This window comes from Pinus tabuliformis, chromosome X (assembly GCF_031772625.1).
Source record: "Pinus tabuliformis cultivar Carrire ecotype Pingquan chromosome X, CPIR1, whole genome shotgun sequence".
NCBI lineage: Eukaryota > Viridiplantae > Streptophyta > Pinopsida > Pinales > Pinaceae > Pinus > Pinus tabuliformis.
In genome coordinates, this window is record NC_142308.1 from 17,630,587 (window position 1) to 17,649,813 (window position 19,227).

General features: G+C 34.1%; 1 protein-coding gene across 1 annotated transcript; it reads right to left on the minus strand.

Annotated features, from left to right (window-relative positions):
• Positions 1–14,583: 14,583 nt before the first annotated feature.
• Positions 14,584–18,836, minus strand: LOC149138105 (glutamate receptor 3.2-like). The gene is made up of 6 exons (XM_089447426.1): positions 18,431–18,836; positions 16,721–18,045; positions 16,326–16,606; positions 16,180–16,211; positions 15,588–15,982; positions 14,584–15,475 (listed from the first exon to the last, which is right to left on the minus strand). Exons 1-6 carry the CDS (start codon positions 18,714–18,716, stop codon positions 14,789–14,791), a joined length of 3,006 nt encoding a protein of 1,001 aa, XP_089303552.1. The 5' UTR covers positions 18,717–18,836; the 3' UTR covers positions 14,584–14,788.
• Between the last annotated feature and the right edge of the window lie 391 nt (positions 18,837–19,227).

Sequence of the window (19,227 nt, forward strand, 5' to 3'; positions counted from 1 at the left end):
TAAAAAATAGCCAACATATAAGAAAATGTAGAACGAGACACGAAAAAAAAAAGCCCACACGACAACCTATAGATTTCTAGAATTTAACAAATGGGAAATACGCTTTCAACCTATCATGGGGAATTGACATAGAAGAGAGGTCACCCCTGCTTGCATGAGCAGCAGGATGCCTACCCTTCTATCTTGAATTCCACCACCAAGTTGTGCTGGGGAAGCAGAGAATTGATGCCAACCTAGTTATGGGACCATAGAGTTAAATGTAGAGGGGGAAATGCTAATTTGAGAAGGGAAAATAAAAAGAGTGTCCTTAGAGAGGCATGAAGGGGAAAGTTGCCAGGGTAAAACCCCAACGAACTCGTTAAATGACTGTAACTTTCCATTCAGCCATGAAAAGAAAAAATATATAAAAAAATGAGGAACACGACTATACCATTTTTTGATTCGCCCAAGATGGACAGGTGAGGACACAGGAGTTAGGTCGGAAACCCCATGCCTCTAAACAAGGTAAAAGTAAAACAAGAAAGGGAAACCCAGATTATTGATATAGTGAAGTAGGAATGAAACCCTTAGAAAATCCATTTCAAAGTTGTCGCTAACCAGACAATGAACATAAACAAAAATCTCTTTCTTGCTTAGTATGCAAGGAATAAATGTCGTATTTGGTAAATAGAGGTACACAGTCCAACAACAAGCGGAGACCCGGCATCCAAGAAACCATGTCGTCATCCTTGGTGGTTCAGGTGTTCTTACAAAAGATGCCAACAACTTCACTCTTAAACAAGAAACAAGTATAAAACCATGAATGGAATAAATTAAAAGAAGGGTCTAAGGGTTGGAAGCCGAGATCAACTTACCCTGCTATGTATATATATATATTGTAACAACATTCAACCCTGGATTTGTGAGCTTCTCTTGGAGGGAGTGGAGAAAGCCCCGCCGGTGGTTGGTGGTTGAAGAAGAACTTGTACAGGCAAGTGACGAGGGTTAAAAATGTTAAATGTTCTGCCCAACAATTAGAAGAAAACATTGATCACAAAAAAAACATAGGAGTAAACAAGTACACCTGGAAAAGGGTTGTGGTTATCGAGCATCATGGCATTTGTGCCAGCGCCAAGGGATAGGTGCTTGGAAGGAGCCGTGGGAAGCATTGTGCCACCAGTAAGAAAAAACAACAATGAATGAGCCAAATGTGCGAGGAGATAGGAATTACTAATGGATTAGGGTTGGGAAAATGAATGTGAGTCATTGATGTCCTATGAATGTGAGTTGGTGATGTCCTATATATCTCATATTAAGGAATTTAGACTTCTGTGATCCATTACATTGTTTAGATAATCTTCGGCAAAATCACATAACCAATCTTTTGTCGACACGTTTCGAACCAACCAGTGTGGTTCATCGTCAGGAGAAGTTGAAGAACCAATCCGGCTTAGCGTGATTAAATAGAGTGTGCAGAGACTCCAACAGCTATAATGCTAACGGCTAATTTTGACCTAATGATCCTGGTCAAACCACTAAAATAGATAACTAATATTTCTCGAAAAAGCTAAATTAGGTAAATAAAGGAATTCATATGTCAATTAAAAATAAATAGGTATATTATTATTATTATCCCAAATAATAAGAAAAATCATAGTATAATAATAATATTTTAATTATAATGGTCATTAATAATATATATTAATTAATCTATATTTAATTATAAAATACAAGTAAAGGTAATCAATTACTATTATTTTTAGAATTTAGTTATACTAGGTAATTGTGTAATAATTATTTAATGGTCCTTGGTAAGTTAGAACTTGTTCTTTAGAATATATCATATTTATTATTTAAATGTAATGGTCCATTAAAATGATAAGTTATATAAAATAATATCTGTTTATTAAATAATCTATACCTACTAATAATTAATAATACCAAACAAATTGTTCAACTATTATTATTCCTAGAATTTAGTTACATTAGGTAAATCCATAATCTAGGGTTGTTAAAGCTAGGTCTATTAATAATAGTATAACTAATATCATAACTACTCCTTTAAACCTAAGGTCAAATAATCAATATTAGACCAATATTTATTTATTCCAATAAATTATTAAAGGTAACTAAGACCTTAGGTAAATATATTAATACTTACAAGATGAATATCATAATTTAGGGTTGATATACCATAATTTATCCTTTAAACTTAATGGTCAAATTTCTAATAATAATCAATATTTATTCAATATTTATTTATTCCAAAAATATTAAAGTTAACTATGCCATTATTATTTATAAGGTTTAAAACGGGTCTTTTTTTAGACATTAGATAAAGGGAAACTTAATTCTAAGGTTAATATAATTTTTTTTTTTTAAATGTATAAATAATGAAATTATGGAGAAAATCAAATCTAATTATCATATGCCCAATAGTGTCATAAACAGGTAAGGTTAATACAATAATTAGCCCGAAACCAATACATAACTTATTAAAGACCCAAACACCCCATAATAATAGGACAAATCTGCCAAAAGAAAAAATAAAGGAGGGGGAAACAGAAACCCTAAGACCTAAAAAAGGAATGAGGAGGCTAGGAAGACAAGGCTGGGACCCAGCAACTGCTAATCTTCCAGCCATCATCCCTATTAAGATTGTTCGGCCTTTTCTCAATCTCCAGGGCCTCTCTAAATTTGCGATGGTGAAACTGCGCAATTTTGGCAATGACTTGAGCCTCCTCTATACATACATGATGCATAGTCTTTCCCGCATGCTCAGCCAGGGCCGAGGACTTGGTCCTCCCATGTCTTAAGTCAGCCGAATGCTCGCTAATCCGCTGATTGATAGAGCGACCAGTCTCACCAATATAAGGGGTCCCACAGGAACAGGGAATGACATAGACGCCCTTCATGTCCTTAGGGTCAATCGGGTCTTTCACAGACCTGAGGGATCCACGGATAGTATTGAGAGGTCTAAAAGTTGCGGGCACATCATACTTCCTCAGAATCCTCGCAATCCTGTCCGTGGTTCCTTGGATGTAAGGAAGGTTCACACCCATGATATGATCCTTAGGAATCCTTCGGATGGAAGGCTACTTCTTGGCCCTAAGGAAGGCTTTTTGCCCGAGGTGCCTATTTTAGTGGTTTGACCAGGATCATTAGGTCAAAATTAGTCGTTAGCATTATAGCTGTTGGAGTCTCTGCACACTCTATTTAATCACGCTAAGCCGGATTGGTTCTTCAACTTGTCCTGACGATGAACCACACTGGTTGGTTCGAAACGCGTCGACAAAAGATTGGTTATGTGATTTTGCCGAAGATTATCTAAACAATATCTCATATTGTTAAAATTAAAAAAATCATATCTCATATTGTTAAAATTAAAAAGAATCTTCAAAATTAACTAAATATAATTTTATTTTAAATTACTGGTATTATTAATTTTAAAAAGAATTAATATACCTTAAACATATATTCATTTAGAAAAATATATAACAAGATTCTTAAATGTACATATAAAAAGATATATTATATGTTCAAAACATATAACATATAATTTTTATTGGCTAACAAAAAAAGACAGCATCCTTGTTTATAAATATACACGAGGATGAGAGTTAGATGTTTTATATATATATCATATGATAATAGATGTTTTATATATATATATATATATATATATATATATATATATAAAATATGATAATAAAGTAAATTGACATTGTTAGAGTAGTTTGAATTAAATATAAGATTAAATTTGATAATTATAATTATAACGTCAAAAATATATTTAACAATTTCCAAATGAGTTATATTAATAATTTATGACTTAATAAAAGTTAAAAATATTTCCTTAAAAACATCTGCTTTTTAATCTTATTAAAATAAACCAAACATATACTTTAAAATTAAATTTAAAAAAAACAACAAAGAACAAACCAAATTACATAAACTAAACCTACTCCCAATGCTAATAATTGAATCAGGCAGTAGATTTGAGAAAAAATCAATCATATTCATTGAGAACTCTCTTCCTTCCTATAAATCAATTACAGCCGGGGACAGATTCCTAAGCCCATACTTTTTGACGGACCAGACCGACAACCCAGTCAAACCTTCGATTCTGGAATTCTGGAATAATGTGATGACAATGATATACACAGGGAGGACTTGGAACGAAAAAGAAACGTGTTTACTTGAATTTTCATGGTTTCGTTGAATTACCAACAGATTAGGGCTGGGCAAATAAATGGGAAGCGTTCATCTCCTATGAGTTATAAAATTAAAAAATAAAGTATTTATAGTGTTAAAATTAAAAATATCTCGAAAATAAATCAAATATAATTTTATTTTAAATTATTGTTATTATTAATTTAAAAAAAATTAAATTATTGTTATTATTAATTTTAAAAAAATTAACATATATTTATTTAAAAAATATATAACAAGATTTTAAATTATAATGATTCATCTCACTTTATTTGAAAGATTCCTAATTTATAAATAGATTTTGTTATAATAATATTTAAATCAAAAGTTTAAATTTATCTCCAAAATATTTATGTTATTTTTCTTCTTTTTAATTTAATTGATTAATTAAAAACCAGTCTAGATCTATTTAATTCTCATCCATCAAAAAATGAGAGAGATTAAATTTCTTTAGGTGTAAATCTTTCCTCAAGTTTTGCACTCAAAAAGAGATTTACACGTGGAGAGATTTGATTGCCTTAATAGATTCAAAATTGAGATAGATCTAAGACTAGTTTTATTAAATAACTTTTAATGTGTGATCTATCTATAATTTTGAAAATAATTTTTTATTAAATAAATGTTTACACTCATTTATAAGCACTACCACATTTTCTCTATATTACATTTTTATTGAGATGACATTTAAATGTTTACATTCTTTACAGATTCTATAACATCTCCTCACATTACAATATAGCTTACACAACACCTAAACTAACTAACAAAAAAAATAAAAATAAAATTATTAATATTTTATAATATTCTATTTTTTAAAGAGTTAAAATGCACCTATCCTCACAAAAAAAAAGTCCCCTATCTATCAAATTTACAAATTACAAACGTAATTAATCTATCAGAACCACGAAAAGCCAGATTATGATTAAGAATTATGTACGTAGATATTGAATTATAATGAAATATTGAGATTATACATATATGTGTTTTTTTAAAACAAAGATTGGAAAATAGAAGGATTAGAATGATTGTTTTTTCAATAGATCCACAGCTGTGGAAAAGCAGCACTTTGTTTGCTGTTAGAACTATTTTATTCATTCAGATTTTGCTGTGCGGAAAATTAATGTAAGGGATTCGAACCCCGCACACCAGAAGAATTGTGCATATTTTTAAACAAATTTGATACTTTTTTGCACTAAAATGTGTCAAATTTCAAACCATACAATTTTATATTTAGAAAAATAAACTCTAAAGTTAATAGCTCAAGTTTCGAAATCTAAACCATACAATTTTATATTTAGAAAAATAAACTCTAAAGTTAATAGCTCAAGTTTCGAAATCTTTAATCAAAATAGCAAAGTTGAGAAATTACAAATTCATATTGTTGGAATATATGAATAGTGGAAACAAGCTAAACAAAAACAATTCAGCGTTTCGATAGTTTTGGCAAGATATTAACAATTTGTGTTAATTCTAGTTACTTTTCTTTTTATAACAAGACTAAATTGTTTGTAGATTATTGTGTATTATTAGCTTGTTATGCAGGTCATTCTCCATGGGTGTGAGATTGAATTAACTCCATTGGATTATAATTTATTAATTTAAAACTAGGGGTTGCATGATTATAGATTTTACATAGATTATGCCATTAAACTCTCAATTTGTGATACCATGAGGTAGTTAGGGTTCGGTATGGTGAAACTACCATAGAATAACCATTTGTTTTTACATGAAAGAATGATCTTGAGATAAGGAGAATAGGCATATCACTCTCTTAGCTCTGATAACAGTTGCTATCATATGCCAACTCAATTAAACTACTTCTTGGAAATTTTCCTTTTATATTTTTTATCTCACAATGAATCGGGCTCGTGCTCAGAGGGAGAGGAATAATCGTTTTTGAGAGGTTTTGGATAATATGTTCAGTCGTTGAGGACTATGGAGTTCTTGTCTTGTTTTATGAAGCTTCGTTTCTGGTGGACATGGTAACAAAAGACAAATGAAAGTTGTTCCTCTGCTGGACATGGTAACAAAAGACAAAGGAAAGTTGTTCCTCTGCTGGACATGGTAACAAAGGACAAAGGAAAGTTGTTCCTCCGTTGGACTCCATGGATATTAGTGGCACTACGTGAAAGGAGCCAATGTTCAAACCAGAGGGTGGAACTTCATGCAATAGTACAACCATATTTTTAGACATAGATCCCATGGTTATGTATGAAAAGGGCTCACAACCAATGTTCAAACCAGAGGGTCGAACTCCATTCAAGAGCACAGACGTATTTTTAGACATGGATCACATGCTTGCGTATGAAAAGGGTTCACAACCATTCGTTTTTTTCCTATGAGAGTCGGCTACCTAGATAAGCGATCGTGCCCCTTAAAAAAAATTCACATTTGCATCTTGTGCATAAAATAGTAGAAATTGATGTGATTTTCTTAAAATTAAAAACAAGTTTATACACAATTTGAAAAATTGTTTTTTGTGTTAGTGATTATATATATACATATATATGTGCATGATTATCATATATTTCTTCGTAAAAAAATGAAAAATTGTTTTGTGTTAGTGACTATATATACATATATATGTGCATGATTATCATAAATTTCTTGGTAAAGAAAATATTGGTTAGCAATATATTTTTCTTGGTAAAGAAAACATTGGTTAGCAATATATTTTTCTTGGTAAAGAAAATATATTACTGCATGTAGATAAAGATTGTTACTATATATTTTGCTTGGTAGAGAAAATATATTACTACATGTAGATAAAGATTGTTATTACTATAAGAAAAGATTGTTATTATAAATATATTTGCGATGAGTAACATTTCTTGTCTTTATATAACATTGAATATGTCTTTTATGTAAAAAAAGATAGGTCACTTTTTCTGAAAGTGAATATAGATTAAAGAGGGTAATTTGTGAAATATTCTCATGGGTAGGAGAGTTCTTTTGAAAAAGAATACTTAGTTATGAGAAAATATAATAACCTATGCATAGATGAAATGCACGGAGATAATATAAGTCCTATGAATCTTCTTTGGAAAGAATATGTTTTCCTTGGGCATGAAAGATAATTTAATGGTGTTAATTCATTTGCAACATTTGCAAAAGTTACATGTTTTGGTGAGTAAAAAAAGTAAATGATTTGTGTGTTGCATATTGGATAGTTTGATTTAATTGCATGGTTTAATGCATAAAGGTTACCATTATTATTATCTTAGTTCTTATGCCCAAAAGAAAGGTTGATTATGGTACTTTCTTGGGAACAAATGCATAATAACTTTGTACATAAATGATAGAGAAACTATGTTGGGTTCTTGAAAATAACTACATGAAAAGAACACATATGCACATATGTAGAAGCATAGAAACAATAGTTGATTACCATAGTTGATTACATGTATGAAGATATAACTATGTTGGGTTCTTGAAAATAACTATGTGAAAAGAACACATATGCACATATGCAGAAGCATAGAAACAATAGTTGATTACATGTATGAAGATATAACTATTGTGTTAGATATTTAAAGAGAAACATGGATTTGTAGAACTATTGTGTTAGATATTTTAAAGAGAAATATGGATTTGTGTGCAGAAAAGAGTAAGTATTATGGAAAGTAAAACAAGTAGTTGGAATAAACGTACTAGCTTTCCTTTGTAAAATACATATATCCGCATGCAAGAAATAATGACTAACACATTACTTCTGGTTTAGAACAATGCATGTCTTTGTGCATACAATAGATTTTGTAAATATATCTATCTTGGAAAAGATGTTTTTTCGAAAAGGGACTTACATTTGCATGCATGATAATAAGGTCTGTCATGTTTGCTTCCCCTTAGAAGGGAACATCTATTGTATTGGAAAGATTACTTAGTTACATGCACAAAGAAAACAATGTCCTATAATACTTCTCCATTGTAGCACTATTTGTTTATGAATTTCACGAATTAAATTTACAAACATTTACCCAAAATCATTCATTGTTTTCATATTTAGTTTTTCCCACTTTTGGTTTACTTACGAATAAATGAAACTTTATAAATAATCCTCCTTTTCCTGTGAAACCCGTCTATTGTTTTGCTTCCCCATGGTTTTGAAAACCATGTCTAGTTTTACCATGATTGGTAAAATATCTTTTACTTTCCCTTTTTACTTCTGTAAAATATTTGGATAACAATTTATCCAAATTCTCTCTTCTTGTACAATTTTCCTCTTTATAATTATTAAGTTTATGTCCCACCCTACACTTCACACATTAAACCACCGTAATTTAAATACCTCGATATGTGTGAAATACTAAATCAATGGTTTGGGGGTTGACTATTCGACTTTTAACATGGCCATTTTTGAAAATTTGTTTCACATTTACTGCTTTTTACAACTATCACTATCTCATTGATTTCTGACCCCCCAATAATGAGGTAAAGAGGAGGATGGAGTTTCCAATGCTAGAAAAAGATATTTCTTCCTTATGGGATAATTATATAGAGATAAAAATGAAATTCACGCAAAAAATTGACAGAAGGAGTTGAGCTAGGAGGAAAGGTCACTTATGTTCATTTATCTTCCTATATGCTGGCACAAAAGAATATTTAAAAAATTTTGATTTGGAAAAACTTTATATAAATTATGCACATAACTTTGAAATTGAAAATAATTTTAATTATTTTTAAAATCTAAACCATGGGAGCAAAACCAACAACAGTTTTACAAAGATTTGAACGAAAATAATTAAAATTGTTTTCAAGACACAAGTGTTCAAGATGAAACTTGTTGTAAATTGAATCTTTGTTAAAGATTGTACAAAGAAATGAATATGTTTTTGTGGACAAAGCCAAATGTGTCATTGAATTTTTGCAGCGAGAGTACTTTTGCATACAAGCTCAGTTTGAGGACAAGTAAAGAAAATTTTGAATCAGTGCATGGGAGGCATTGAATTACTTCTGATTTCCAAGATGGAAAGTCATGTTTGTTTTCAAAAATAGAACTTCAAGATGAAGTTGTTTGAGCCGTGAAAGATAAGTTTTTAGATAATTTTTAGATTCCACTCATCAATGTTTTGTTCCTGCATGGTGATAAGAATTGTGGTTGAATTCTTGATAGGACGGTAAGGTCTTCACATAGAGGATAGGTGGAGTACCTTGATTAGAGCTTGAATGCACCAATTAAAAACAAAACATTAAGGATTGAGTTTTTGGGAAATTTTTGAGTTTTTACCTCATTTTATTTACTAGGAGAAGCTAACTTTTGGAGTCCAAAAGTTCCTAGTGGGGAGGTATGATTCGGTGATTAAAATTTAGCTAAAAAATGAAAGTGCCTAGAATCTTTCAAAATCACGTTAATTCATAGTGTTCATCGTTCTGATTTCAACAACACTTGTTTTGCCTCAATCTGATGTCATATGACAAAGTTATGATGTTATGATCATTTGGCTTAACAACTAAAACTTTTGTAGGTTGTTGACTGGGCTACTAACTGGGAAGTCGTACCGATGATGTCAGCAAGCCTACTGGGCACATACAGACCAATCTTGGCCTGCCAAGTGGCAGCCTCGTACTACAAGATGGTGCATTCTGATTGGTTGCAGTTGGTTGTGGTGGTCCAATGAGAGGATGTCACGTGGCCTAACCAGAGGCCGCCATGTGGCACATCGTGGTTGGCTAAACTTTTTTTAAGGGCTCGGATAGCCTTGAGCGGGCTTGAACCTGTGACCTCCTTCGTACAAATTCCACGCCTTACAATCTCCTCTGTACGGTGTTTCTTACCCCTTAAGGGCACCAATTCAATTTAAGTTTTCACTGGGCGCATGTTTGGAGGAGGGGTCGAGTGGTCATCCTCGGCCCCTTGTCATATATAATCCATAAGACCTCAACACAAAAGGGAGAGGGCTCAGGGACCAGCCTCGATCCTCGATCACTTGCTACCTAGCAGAACCACGATGCACAATAAAGAGGGGTTTGGTATTAAGCTCACACACATGACTATAAGCGGTGGTAAATAGAGCACCAACGGGAGTTAAGCCCCAGTCTTGGGCACATGGGAGCCAACAAGACCAAGTGCCAAGGAGGAGAGGGCTCCGCCACATTAAAGCCGACGTGACCATAAGCCCAATGGTAAAGGGGATTAAGCCGGCGGGGGCGGGTCATTGGCCCAGCCCTTGGACCTATGGCACCCATGTGGCCCTGGTATTGTGTTAAGGGTTATTGGGAATGTAAAAGATTCCACAATTTTCACCTTTGGCGGTTGAAATTTTCGCCTTCCGAGCGGAAATTAGGGCGGATTTGTTGCTATGTTAACCTATTCATTCAATTTGGAGGAAAAATAACAACAAAATATTAGGAGAGTCATAACTTGAAAAGTGTTTAGCCTTTTGGAGCTCAAGAAGAGTCTAGGTAGGGGTTTTTGGACATTCTGGATCTAATGGAGATATTTGTTTACTGATTGAAGCATATATGAAAAGTCTTCTTGTAGGTTTGAGTCCATGGGTGTTATGATCAATCATTGTTTTGGAGCAATTATTGAAGGATTTTGAGCATGGAGAGGACCTTGTAGGGGTTTTCTAGCCTTCAGATGTTTACTGCAACAACTGTGACTTGTATGGTACAACTCATGTTTGTCTTTTATCACTATGTCTTGTTGAGGAAAGCTCTCTTTTTGTACTTCAATGTGGAATTGTAGTACTTGTATGCTCATTTTCAGATGGAGTACAAGATCTTTGTAGGAGAACCCTTTTCTTATTGATTGTTTCATGACTGACTGTAGGTTTTCATGCTTTTTAGAGTGAGAGTTCTTTGCAGGAGAACATTTCCTTGAAGGGGAAACTAGCCACTCATATTGTTAGCAAACTTTATGTACTCTTCTTCACTGAATATATGGAGCAGTCTAGTTGTGTTAGCAGGCCTAGAGATGTAGCCTAGGAGGGGTGAACTCCATCACCAAATTTTGTGTTTTTTCTCTTCTTGAATGCCTTTATGAGTTAAATGATGATATGTTCTTATTTAGAAGTTCACATGTAAACTAACTCATTAACCTTGAAGAGACCTTTAAAACTTGTGTTTTCATAAGACCCATTTTTACTTGCAAAGCGTCAGAGGACAATCACTTTGTAGGAAGGAGAAGTTCTCCTCCAATTTCAGATCAATCTCTTATGTTAATAATTGCATCCAAGGAAGATTCCTAAGAGCGATGGCAACCGACCATATTTCTGGTTGGAGCTCCCACTCAAAATAGTGTGAGGTCTAATTGGGACTTCATGCGAGGGAGACTCCCTTGGTTGATATATTTCCAGCATCGTCAACACTAGTGCAACATAAACAAACAACATACATCGAGATCCACTTACACTATATCTGAGGATTGATCATTAGGGAAATTTGAGTGAAAAAAAGAATCAAAATGAAAAATGTACTATCATAATTAACTTTAAAAGAACCAATAGGATTGAATATGATGATGTCATCCCCAAGAGTAATTTCTTTTGGAGGGAAAAGAATAAAACTACTTTTTAATTGAATTTTCAACTTATGTCCTTATAAGTTTACTCAAAATTCAAGTGTAGGCACTCGTTGAATGTAGAATTAGATTTCATACCAACTAGTACCCACCTCACATGCTTTTAAGTAGATTCACATTGAAAAAAATTGAAAATACATATAAAAAAACATGTTTTGTCGAAAAAAAACACATGTTTTCATCTATTTTCATTTTTTTTTTCTTCTGGTGAGGATCTACTCAAAAGTATGCATGGTGGGTACTTGTTGGATTTTGAATCTAATACTGCATCAAACGAGTGATCAAAATACTAAAATTTGAAGAATCTTATAAGGAGAGAACTAAAAAATACTATTAAAATTTTTTATTTCATTTCCTTTAAAAATTCAATTTTAGACCTCCAAGTTCCCATAATGACATGATTGAGTCATCAATTTACAATAATATCCCACTTCTGAACAAATTGTCGACATCTTCATGAAGACTTTCACTAAGTAGAAGTTTCATCATTTGCAAAATTGTATTTGGGTGAAGGACACAATTGCTTGACATATGTATTTCTTTCCCAACATTTTAGTTTGAAGTTGGATGTGGGCGGTCTTTTCCATATGGTTTTCCCTCTTTCCTCTTGTTTCCACTATTATATTTTACTTAGATGCATTGTAAAATGAATACCTTACATCTCCATGGGGTCTTGGATACACGGTGATTGGGTGCTCTATTAAGGTACTCCTTGATGTAAAGTCACTCGTTCAATTCCTCGTCCCAATTGGGGTGATGTATTGGACATGTTGAAAATGTAGTTGTGCCAAGCTTACAAAAAAAATGAATACCTTACATTGCTTCTTGCTCAGAACCAATCATTGTGTTCTATTTTGTAGTGTTTTGGGGGAGTATCGGAGATATTATATACAATAAGTTGCACTTCAATTAAACTAATGGAGTGAAGTCATGCATGACAACCTTGTTATTGTATTGTTACCAAGAGGACACCTCACAAGTATATATATGAGTTTTACAAATGTAAATGCATGACAATTAAGTGACGACTCCTTGATCAATTAACTCAAATTAGATGTTAGTGTTCTTTAATGCATATTCACATCTCTCTAGTTTCACTCATATATTATTTCAGCCATATAAAATTTATCATATATAATTATATTTTCTATAAATAAAATTCATTAATTCTTTTTCTTAATTTTCGTTATAGCTAGTTCGATTATATACTATAATTCCAAAGTAATATTCACTTTATATAAATATAATATATTTTAAAAGAGAATTTAGGAAACAACATTACATAGAAATCCGAAAACCCATATGAAATTTGGTCTCGCTTAAGTTTCCAAAGATGAAAGGCCAATATCTAAAGACAAATAATATACAAACCACTTTTACAAGTTATAATTGTGATTACTGAATACCCAACTCTTATAACAATTAATGTCATAAATTATAATACTAACTCTTATATCAATTAATATTATAAATTAAAATGGTTTAATATATAAATTAGATTGGTTATAAATTTATCATTTTAAATATAAAGTAATAGATTAATAACCTAAAATATAAAAAAAAACATTGTAGAGTGTGAAAATCTGCTTTATAATGACTGCCCACCCATTATTCCAATTAGGATAATTTTCCTCATAAATAAAAAATGCATTAAGACATAACAGCTACATAATTATCGCCACCCTAGTTTGACAATTATGAAGGTTTTCCTACTTACTAATTAAAAAAATATAATATAAACCAAATTTAGAAGTTACAGCTGTGATTATAGAACAACCAACGAATATTCTACAAGTCTGGTATCCAGAAATTTTACAAATTTCGGACGTGATTAAGCAAGTGTCTTTAAAGCATAAATATTTAAATGCTTTATTAAAGCACTCCTTGATGTGAAGTCACTAGTTCAATTTCTCGTACGGATCGGGGTGATGTATTGGACATGTTGAAAATGTAGTTGTGCTAAGCTTACAAAAAATGAATACCTTACATGGCTTCTTGCTCAGAACCAATCATTGTGTTCTATTTTGTAGTGTTTTGGAGGAGTATTAGAGATGTTATATACATTAAGTTGCACTTCAATTAAACTAATGGAGTGAAGTCATGCATGACAACCTTGTTATTGTATTGTTACCAAGAGGACACTTCACAAGTATATGTATGAGTTTTACGAATTTAAATGCATGACAATTAAGTGATGACTCCTTGATCAATTAACTCAAATTAGATGTTAGTGTTCTTTAATGCATATTCACGTCTCTCTAAATTCACTCATATATTATTTCAGCCATATAAAATTTATCATATATAATTATATTTTCTATGAATAAAATTCATTAATTCTTTTTCTTAATTTTCATTATAACTAGTTCGATTATATACTATAATTCCAATTCCAAAGTAATATTTACTTTATATAAATGTAATATATTTTAAAAGAGAATTTATGAAACAACATTACATAGAAATCCGAAAACCCATATGAAATTTGGTCTCAGTAAGTTTCCAAAAATGAGAGGCCAATATCTAACAGACAAGTAATATACAAACCACTTTTACAAGTTATAATTGTGATTACTGAATACCCAACAAATATTCTACCACTCTTATAACAATTAATATCATAAATTATAATACGAACTCTTATATCAATTAATATTATAAATTGAAATGGTTTAATATATAAATTAGATTGGTTATAAATTTATCATTTTTAAATATAAAGAAATAAATTAATAATCTAAAATATAAAAAACATTGTAGTGTGTGAAAATATGCTTTATAATGACTGCCAACCCAATATTCCAATTAGGATAATTTTCCTCATAAATAAAAAATGCATTAAGACATAACAGCTACATAATGATCCCAACCGTAGTTTGACAATTATGAATTACTAATAAAAAAATATAATATAAACCAAATTTAGAAGTTACAGCTGTGATTATTGAACAGCCAACGAATATTCTACACGACTGGTATCCAGAAATTTTACAAATTTCGGACGTGATTAAGCTAAAGATTTTTAAGCACAAATATGATAAGAACCTTGACTATTAAGCGTTAAGATCCTGACCATTAAGATGTTGCCCCTGGTAGCCAAAGGAATGAAGAAGAGCGCGACGACAAGGCGGAGGAGGTGGTGTCTTCATAGTCGTCGTCTTCTTCTATGGGACCTTCATCGGTGGTTGCGGCGCCGCCTCCTTCAATGTGACCACCGCTATCTTCATAGCCGCCGCCTCCTTCTATGTGACCACCGGTGTATTCATAGCCGCCTTCTTCTTCAATGTGACCGCCGGTGTTTACGATTACTGGACTTTCCCATGCCGGCGGAGTAGAAATACTGGTACCAAAATTGGGGGCGTCAGGGAGATTTTCATCACTTTCTCGACTGGTTTCTTTAGAATTGCCGGGTTCCTCTTTCTCGACTATGTAATTCAGGAAGCTCTTCAAGCGGCTTGAGATTAAATGTTTTGTGGAGGGGAAGTGCTGTTGCTCCTGTGGAAGGCGATGGCGAACATATGTGTAAATGAGATGGCCCAAATATATTAGCAAACCCATCGCTGAAGCGGAGCCGGTAATGAGGAAGAGACCCCAGAAGCACTCCATGCTTAGCCTATTCGAATTTTCTGGAGGCCCTCCGTTGTTGCAATCCGTCTTGTTGTTGAAATATATCGCCCGAAGTTGCTGATTTTCCGGGCCCTCTGCAACCTCCAGCACCGACGTTGACATGTCCGATACGAGCGGAGATCCCTTCGGAAATGCCTGTTTATAGATAAAATCAAGTCACAGTATATTTCGAACACCAAAAATGAGTGCAATTTTATTAGTCTTAACCCTAATAGCAATAAATAGAATGAATGTCATGGAAACATACGAAGCCTAAGCCCCCGGTTCTATATGTCTCGCCAACTATTGTGAAGCCGCTTTGATTTGACAGGAAAACGCAAATATAAGGGATTTCGCCAAAAATGGCAGCCACTGATCCGTTTGACAGTGCGTTTGCATATTCTTGTACTGATGAATATCCCTGGAGCTTGTTGCGATCTATCCCCAGGTGCTCTACCAGGTATTCACCTATAAAAGATCCGGCCGGGTAACCCACGGGCTGTCCGCTGGATTTCAGAGTGTCCACGTCTTGAATGGTGGGTTGCATTTGTTGGGCTGTTAATATTGCAGTGAGGTTTGCTGTGTAGCTAGATTGCAGTATCAGAACCACGAAAAGCCAGATTATTATGACTCCTCGAGCCAAACTGCTAACAACTTTCTCTCCTGTATAATACGAACCATTTGCAATTCTTTGAATCATTAATAAAACGATTACAATTTTAATCCTATGAAATGTCAATGTAGTAGTTCAATGTCTAATATACAATACATTTTTAATGTGGGATCTACTTACTTTGGGGCAGGAAATTCATCAAAGCATTAATGATATAATAAAAATTGAAGGTAAAGAACACACTTACTCTGAGAGAAAAAGAGCGTGGAAAATGAGAACCTGCAAACATGAGTTAACACCAAAGCTATCAACATAGTTTTTTTACATTTAATTTGAAAAAATCATAAATGAAAATGCATTAACGATGGAAATAAATTGGAAAGAGATGATTACCATAGAAAGGTTGTAACTTGTTCTTTGGGCTTTCCTCTGAAAGTATCGTTGACCTTATGTTCAAGCAGCCAAACAACTAATCCTGTAAACACGAAGAATGCTCCGGTTGTACCCCACATGGCTCCTGTAAAAGGACGGAGAAATGTCCAAGCATTGCTCGAATTGGCTGCCTTTATTGGCACTACCATCACCAGCCCTGACTCAAAATAGGGATGAGTGAAATCCACATATATGCTGCGGTTTGCAAGGATGGTAAAATCCCCCACAGCTGCATCGAACTCCTGATCAGGGCATTAAAAAAACACTCCAAATTAGATTGGTTGAAAAAAAGAGGCACTTATATAGCTGGAACTGGATAATGGAGAAAGAGAGGAAGAAATCTTTTAACAGCTGACCTTTGATAAGGAGACTTGCTGGATTAGGTCATCATAGTAACCCGGCAATTCTGACCCGTTCTGATTGTAAGGAATGAATTCGTGCGGAACATCATAGGAAAGGTTTTTGAGAACGGCTCTAAATATTTCAATTACAAAACCCGGCTTATCCTTAGAGACTACTAGCCCGCCGGATGCATTTTTGTCGACACGGAGAAACTCGAGGAATCCGCGTTTAATCGGGACCGCGATTCTCAACGGCTGGGTAGGCGTTGCCCAGCCGCGGGGTATATTTGTGGACCCTCCTGGCCAATTAACATTTTCAAGCTCACTCATTACCCCTGAGGAATTAGAAGTCCCAGTTGATCTCCAGCACCCAATTGGGCGGTAGCCTTTGCCTTTGCCCAAGACGTTGAGTATTTCATATGTGGCACCTGTAACCTCCCCTTCACTTATTTCCAATTGCCCGCTTAAACCGCTGAAATTGGTGTTCCTGAGTAGGTGTAGCAATCGTTCCCCTTGTTTGAAAACTGGAAGATTCGACAACTGTGAATTTGGGTTAATTGGGGATTGCGAGAAAATAAATTCGTCATTACCATAACGTTTGAGAGCCTTAGCGATCATCCAAACGGCATCGTAGGCATAGTAACCGTATATGTTGAGCTTTGCCGGCTTTCCTTTAGTGAGATTCTCGGCTATGAACCGTTGTTTCCACCTGCGATCAAAATCAAGCAACTGAATAGAGTTTGGAATATAACTTCTGGTTCCTAGAACACCTTCCATGGACGCGATGCTTGATTCGTTCATGACGTCGAGAACGGCGCTCAACCCCTCTGTAATAATCCATGCATATTCACTATTGTTCATCATCCCCATGTTCCGAGCTTCTGAGAAGAAATGAGTGTCCAGTTCGAAAGTCATGTGAACAACGAAAACTCTAGTGATCTGCATGTCCTTCAGCTCGGAAAGCTTCGCTCTTGTAGCACTTCTATTTGCTTTCGCTGGAATGGCTGATCTGTAAGCGATTTCGCATCCCACGTTACTGAGAGAATCAGTCAAGAAGGGCAGCATGCCGGTGCCGTAATCATTGTCAGCGTAGACGGCCACGACTTTTCTCCAGCCGTAGTATTCAACCAGCGCTGCAATTGCGTCGGCCTGGACAGCGTCGCTATGAGGCAAACGGATGAAATATGGGGAGCGGTGGGCAGATAGCAGGGGATCCGTTACAGAGAATGAAATCATTGGCACCGTTGAAGCATTACACAGATCTATTACGAAGCCCGCTTCTTGCGATGTTTGTGGTCCTATTATCGCCACCACTTCATGCTTTTTCAATAGATCCACAGCTGTAGAAAAGCAGTTTATTTTGCTATTAGAGCTATTTTACTCATTCAGATTTCTTGCATCCGAGGCTTTGGCATGCACTTTCTGTTTTGTAGAAAATGACCATACCAAAATATTGTGTGGAAACCTTAATCTAATATATTCGAATCCGAGAAATCTTAATCTAAGGGATTCGAACCCCGCACCTGAGAAGAATTCTACTCCTCTCACATATTTTGCAATTTTGTACCGGTTGTATAAAATTTGGGACAAACAACTTCTTCTTTTTTAAATAATAAAATGTTTTTATGTAAATTCAAAGGACATGGATATATAAAAGCTATGAAAATAAAATCCCATCAAAGTCAATTCTAATTTTAAACCGTGATTATTGGATTTAATAAATACCAGCAAAGGCGGCCATGACTGCGTTTTGTCCATCAGAATCTGAAAAGCGAAACTGGAGCGCTAAGCGACTGGAGTTGGGGAGCTTATTCTCCTTATTTACGTCTTCTGCAGCTAATTCAAAGGCCGTTCTTGCCACTATTCCGTACCAATCCTTGTCTAGTATGACGCCTATATTAATTGCCCTCCTCCCATCTTCCGCTGCTACAGCATTCCTTGCATCCTCTCCATAGAAATTCACCAAACAAAGTAGAAGACAGACGAAGAACTTCAGAATGGAAACCGCCATGATCGTTGCCGTGTGCAGCCACAACCGGAGCCAAAGATTTCGATAAATAGATCCCTGCAACTCTATTTTGTCAACAGAAGGCGGAAAGAAACCCGCTATTTTGTCTGGATTGACTTGCGAGGATTATCAGGTATGGTGTGGCAAGATTTGAGCGGTTGTGATTGTTTATTGAAGAATATATTGGTATCATTGAACCTGAACAACTTAACTTTTCCTTATCATCAGCTTCCTCGCAATGCCGTACTTATTGACCCAACAAAACGCGGAGCCAGAATTCATGGTTGATGTTCACTTGAGAGATGCATTCTTATTTTGACTCACGTAGAACCAGACAATCAAATATGTGTTTCGTGGACGTTCTGGAATGAAACCAGACGTATAAGATTACATGGACTTTCTTTAGCTGGTCAGATGCAACTACAAGTTGCAATCGAGATAACTTTGAAAGTAGAACAAATAAATTACAATATAAAATTTTACTGTTTTATATAATTCTATAATTTTTTTTTTT

Bases quoted from the DNA above. Each gene is read 5' to 3' on its own strand.
- LOC149138105 (XM_089447426.1), bottom strand. From the start codon at position 18,716: ATGGCGGTTTCCATTCTGAAGTTCTTCGTCTGTCTTCTACTTTGTTTG. The intron at 18,046-18,430 runs GTATTTATTAAA...GCTTTTCTACAG, and splicing joins AGTCATGGCCGCCTTTGCTG to CTGTGGATCTATTGAAAAAG. The intron at 16,607-16,720 runs GTCAGCTGTTAA...TGCCCTGATCAG, and splicing joins AGCAAGTCTCCTTATCAAAG to GAGTTCGATGCAGCTGTGGG.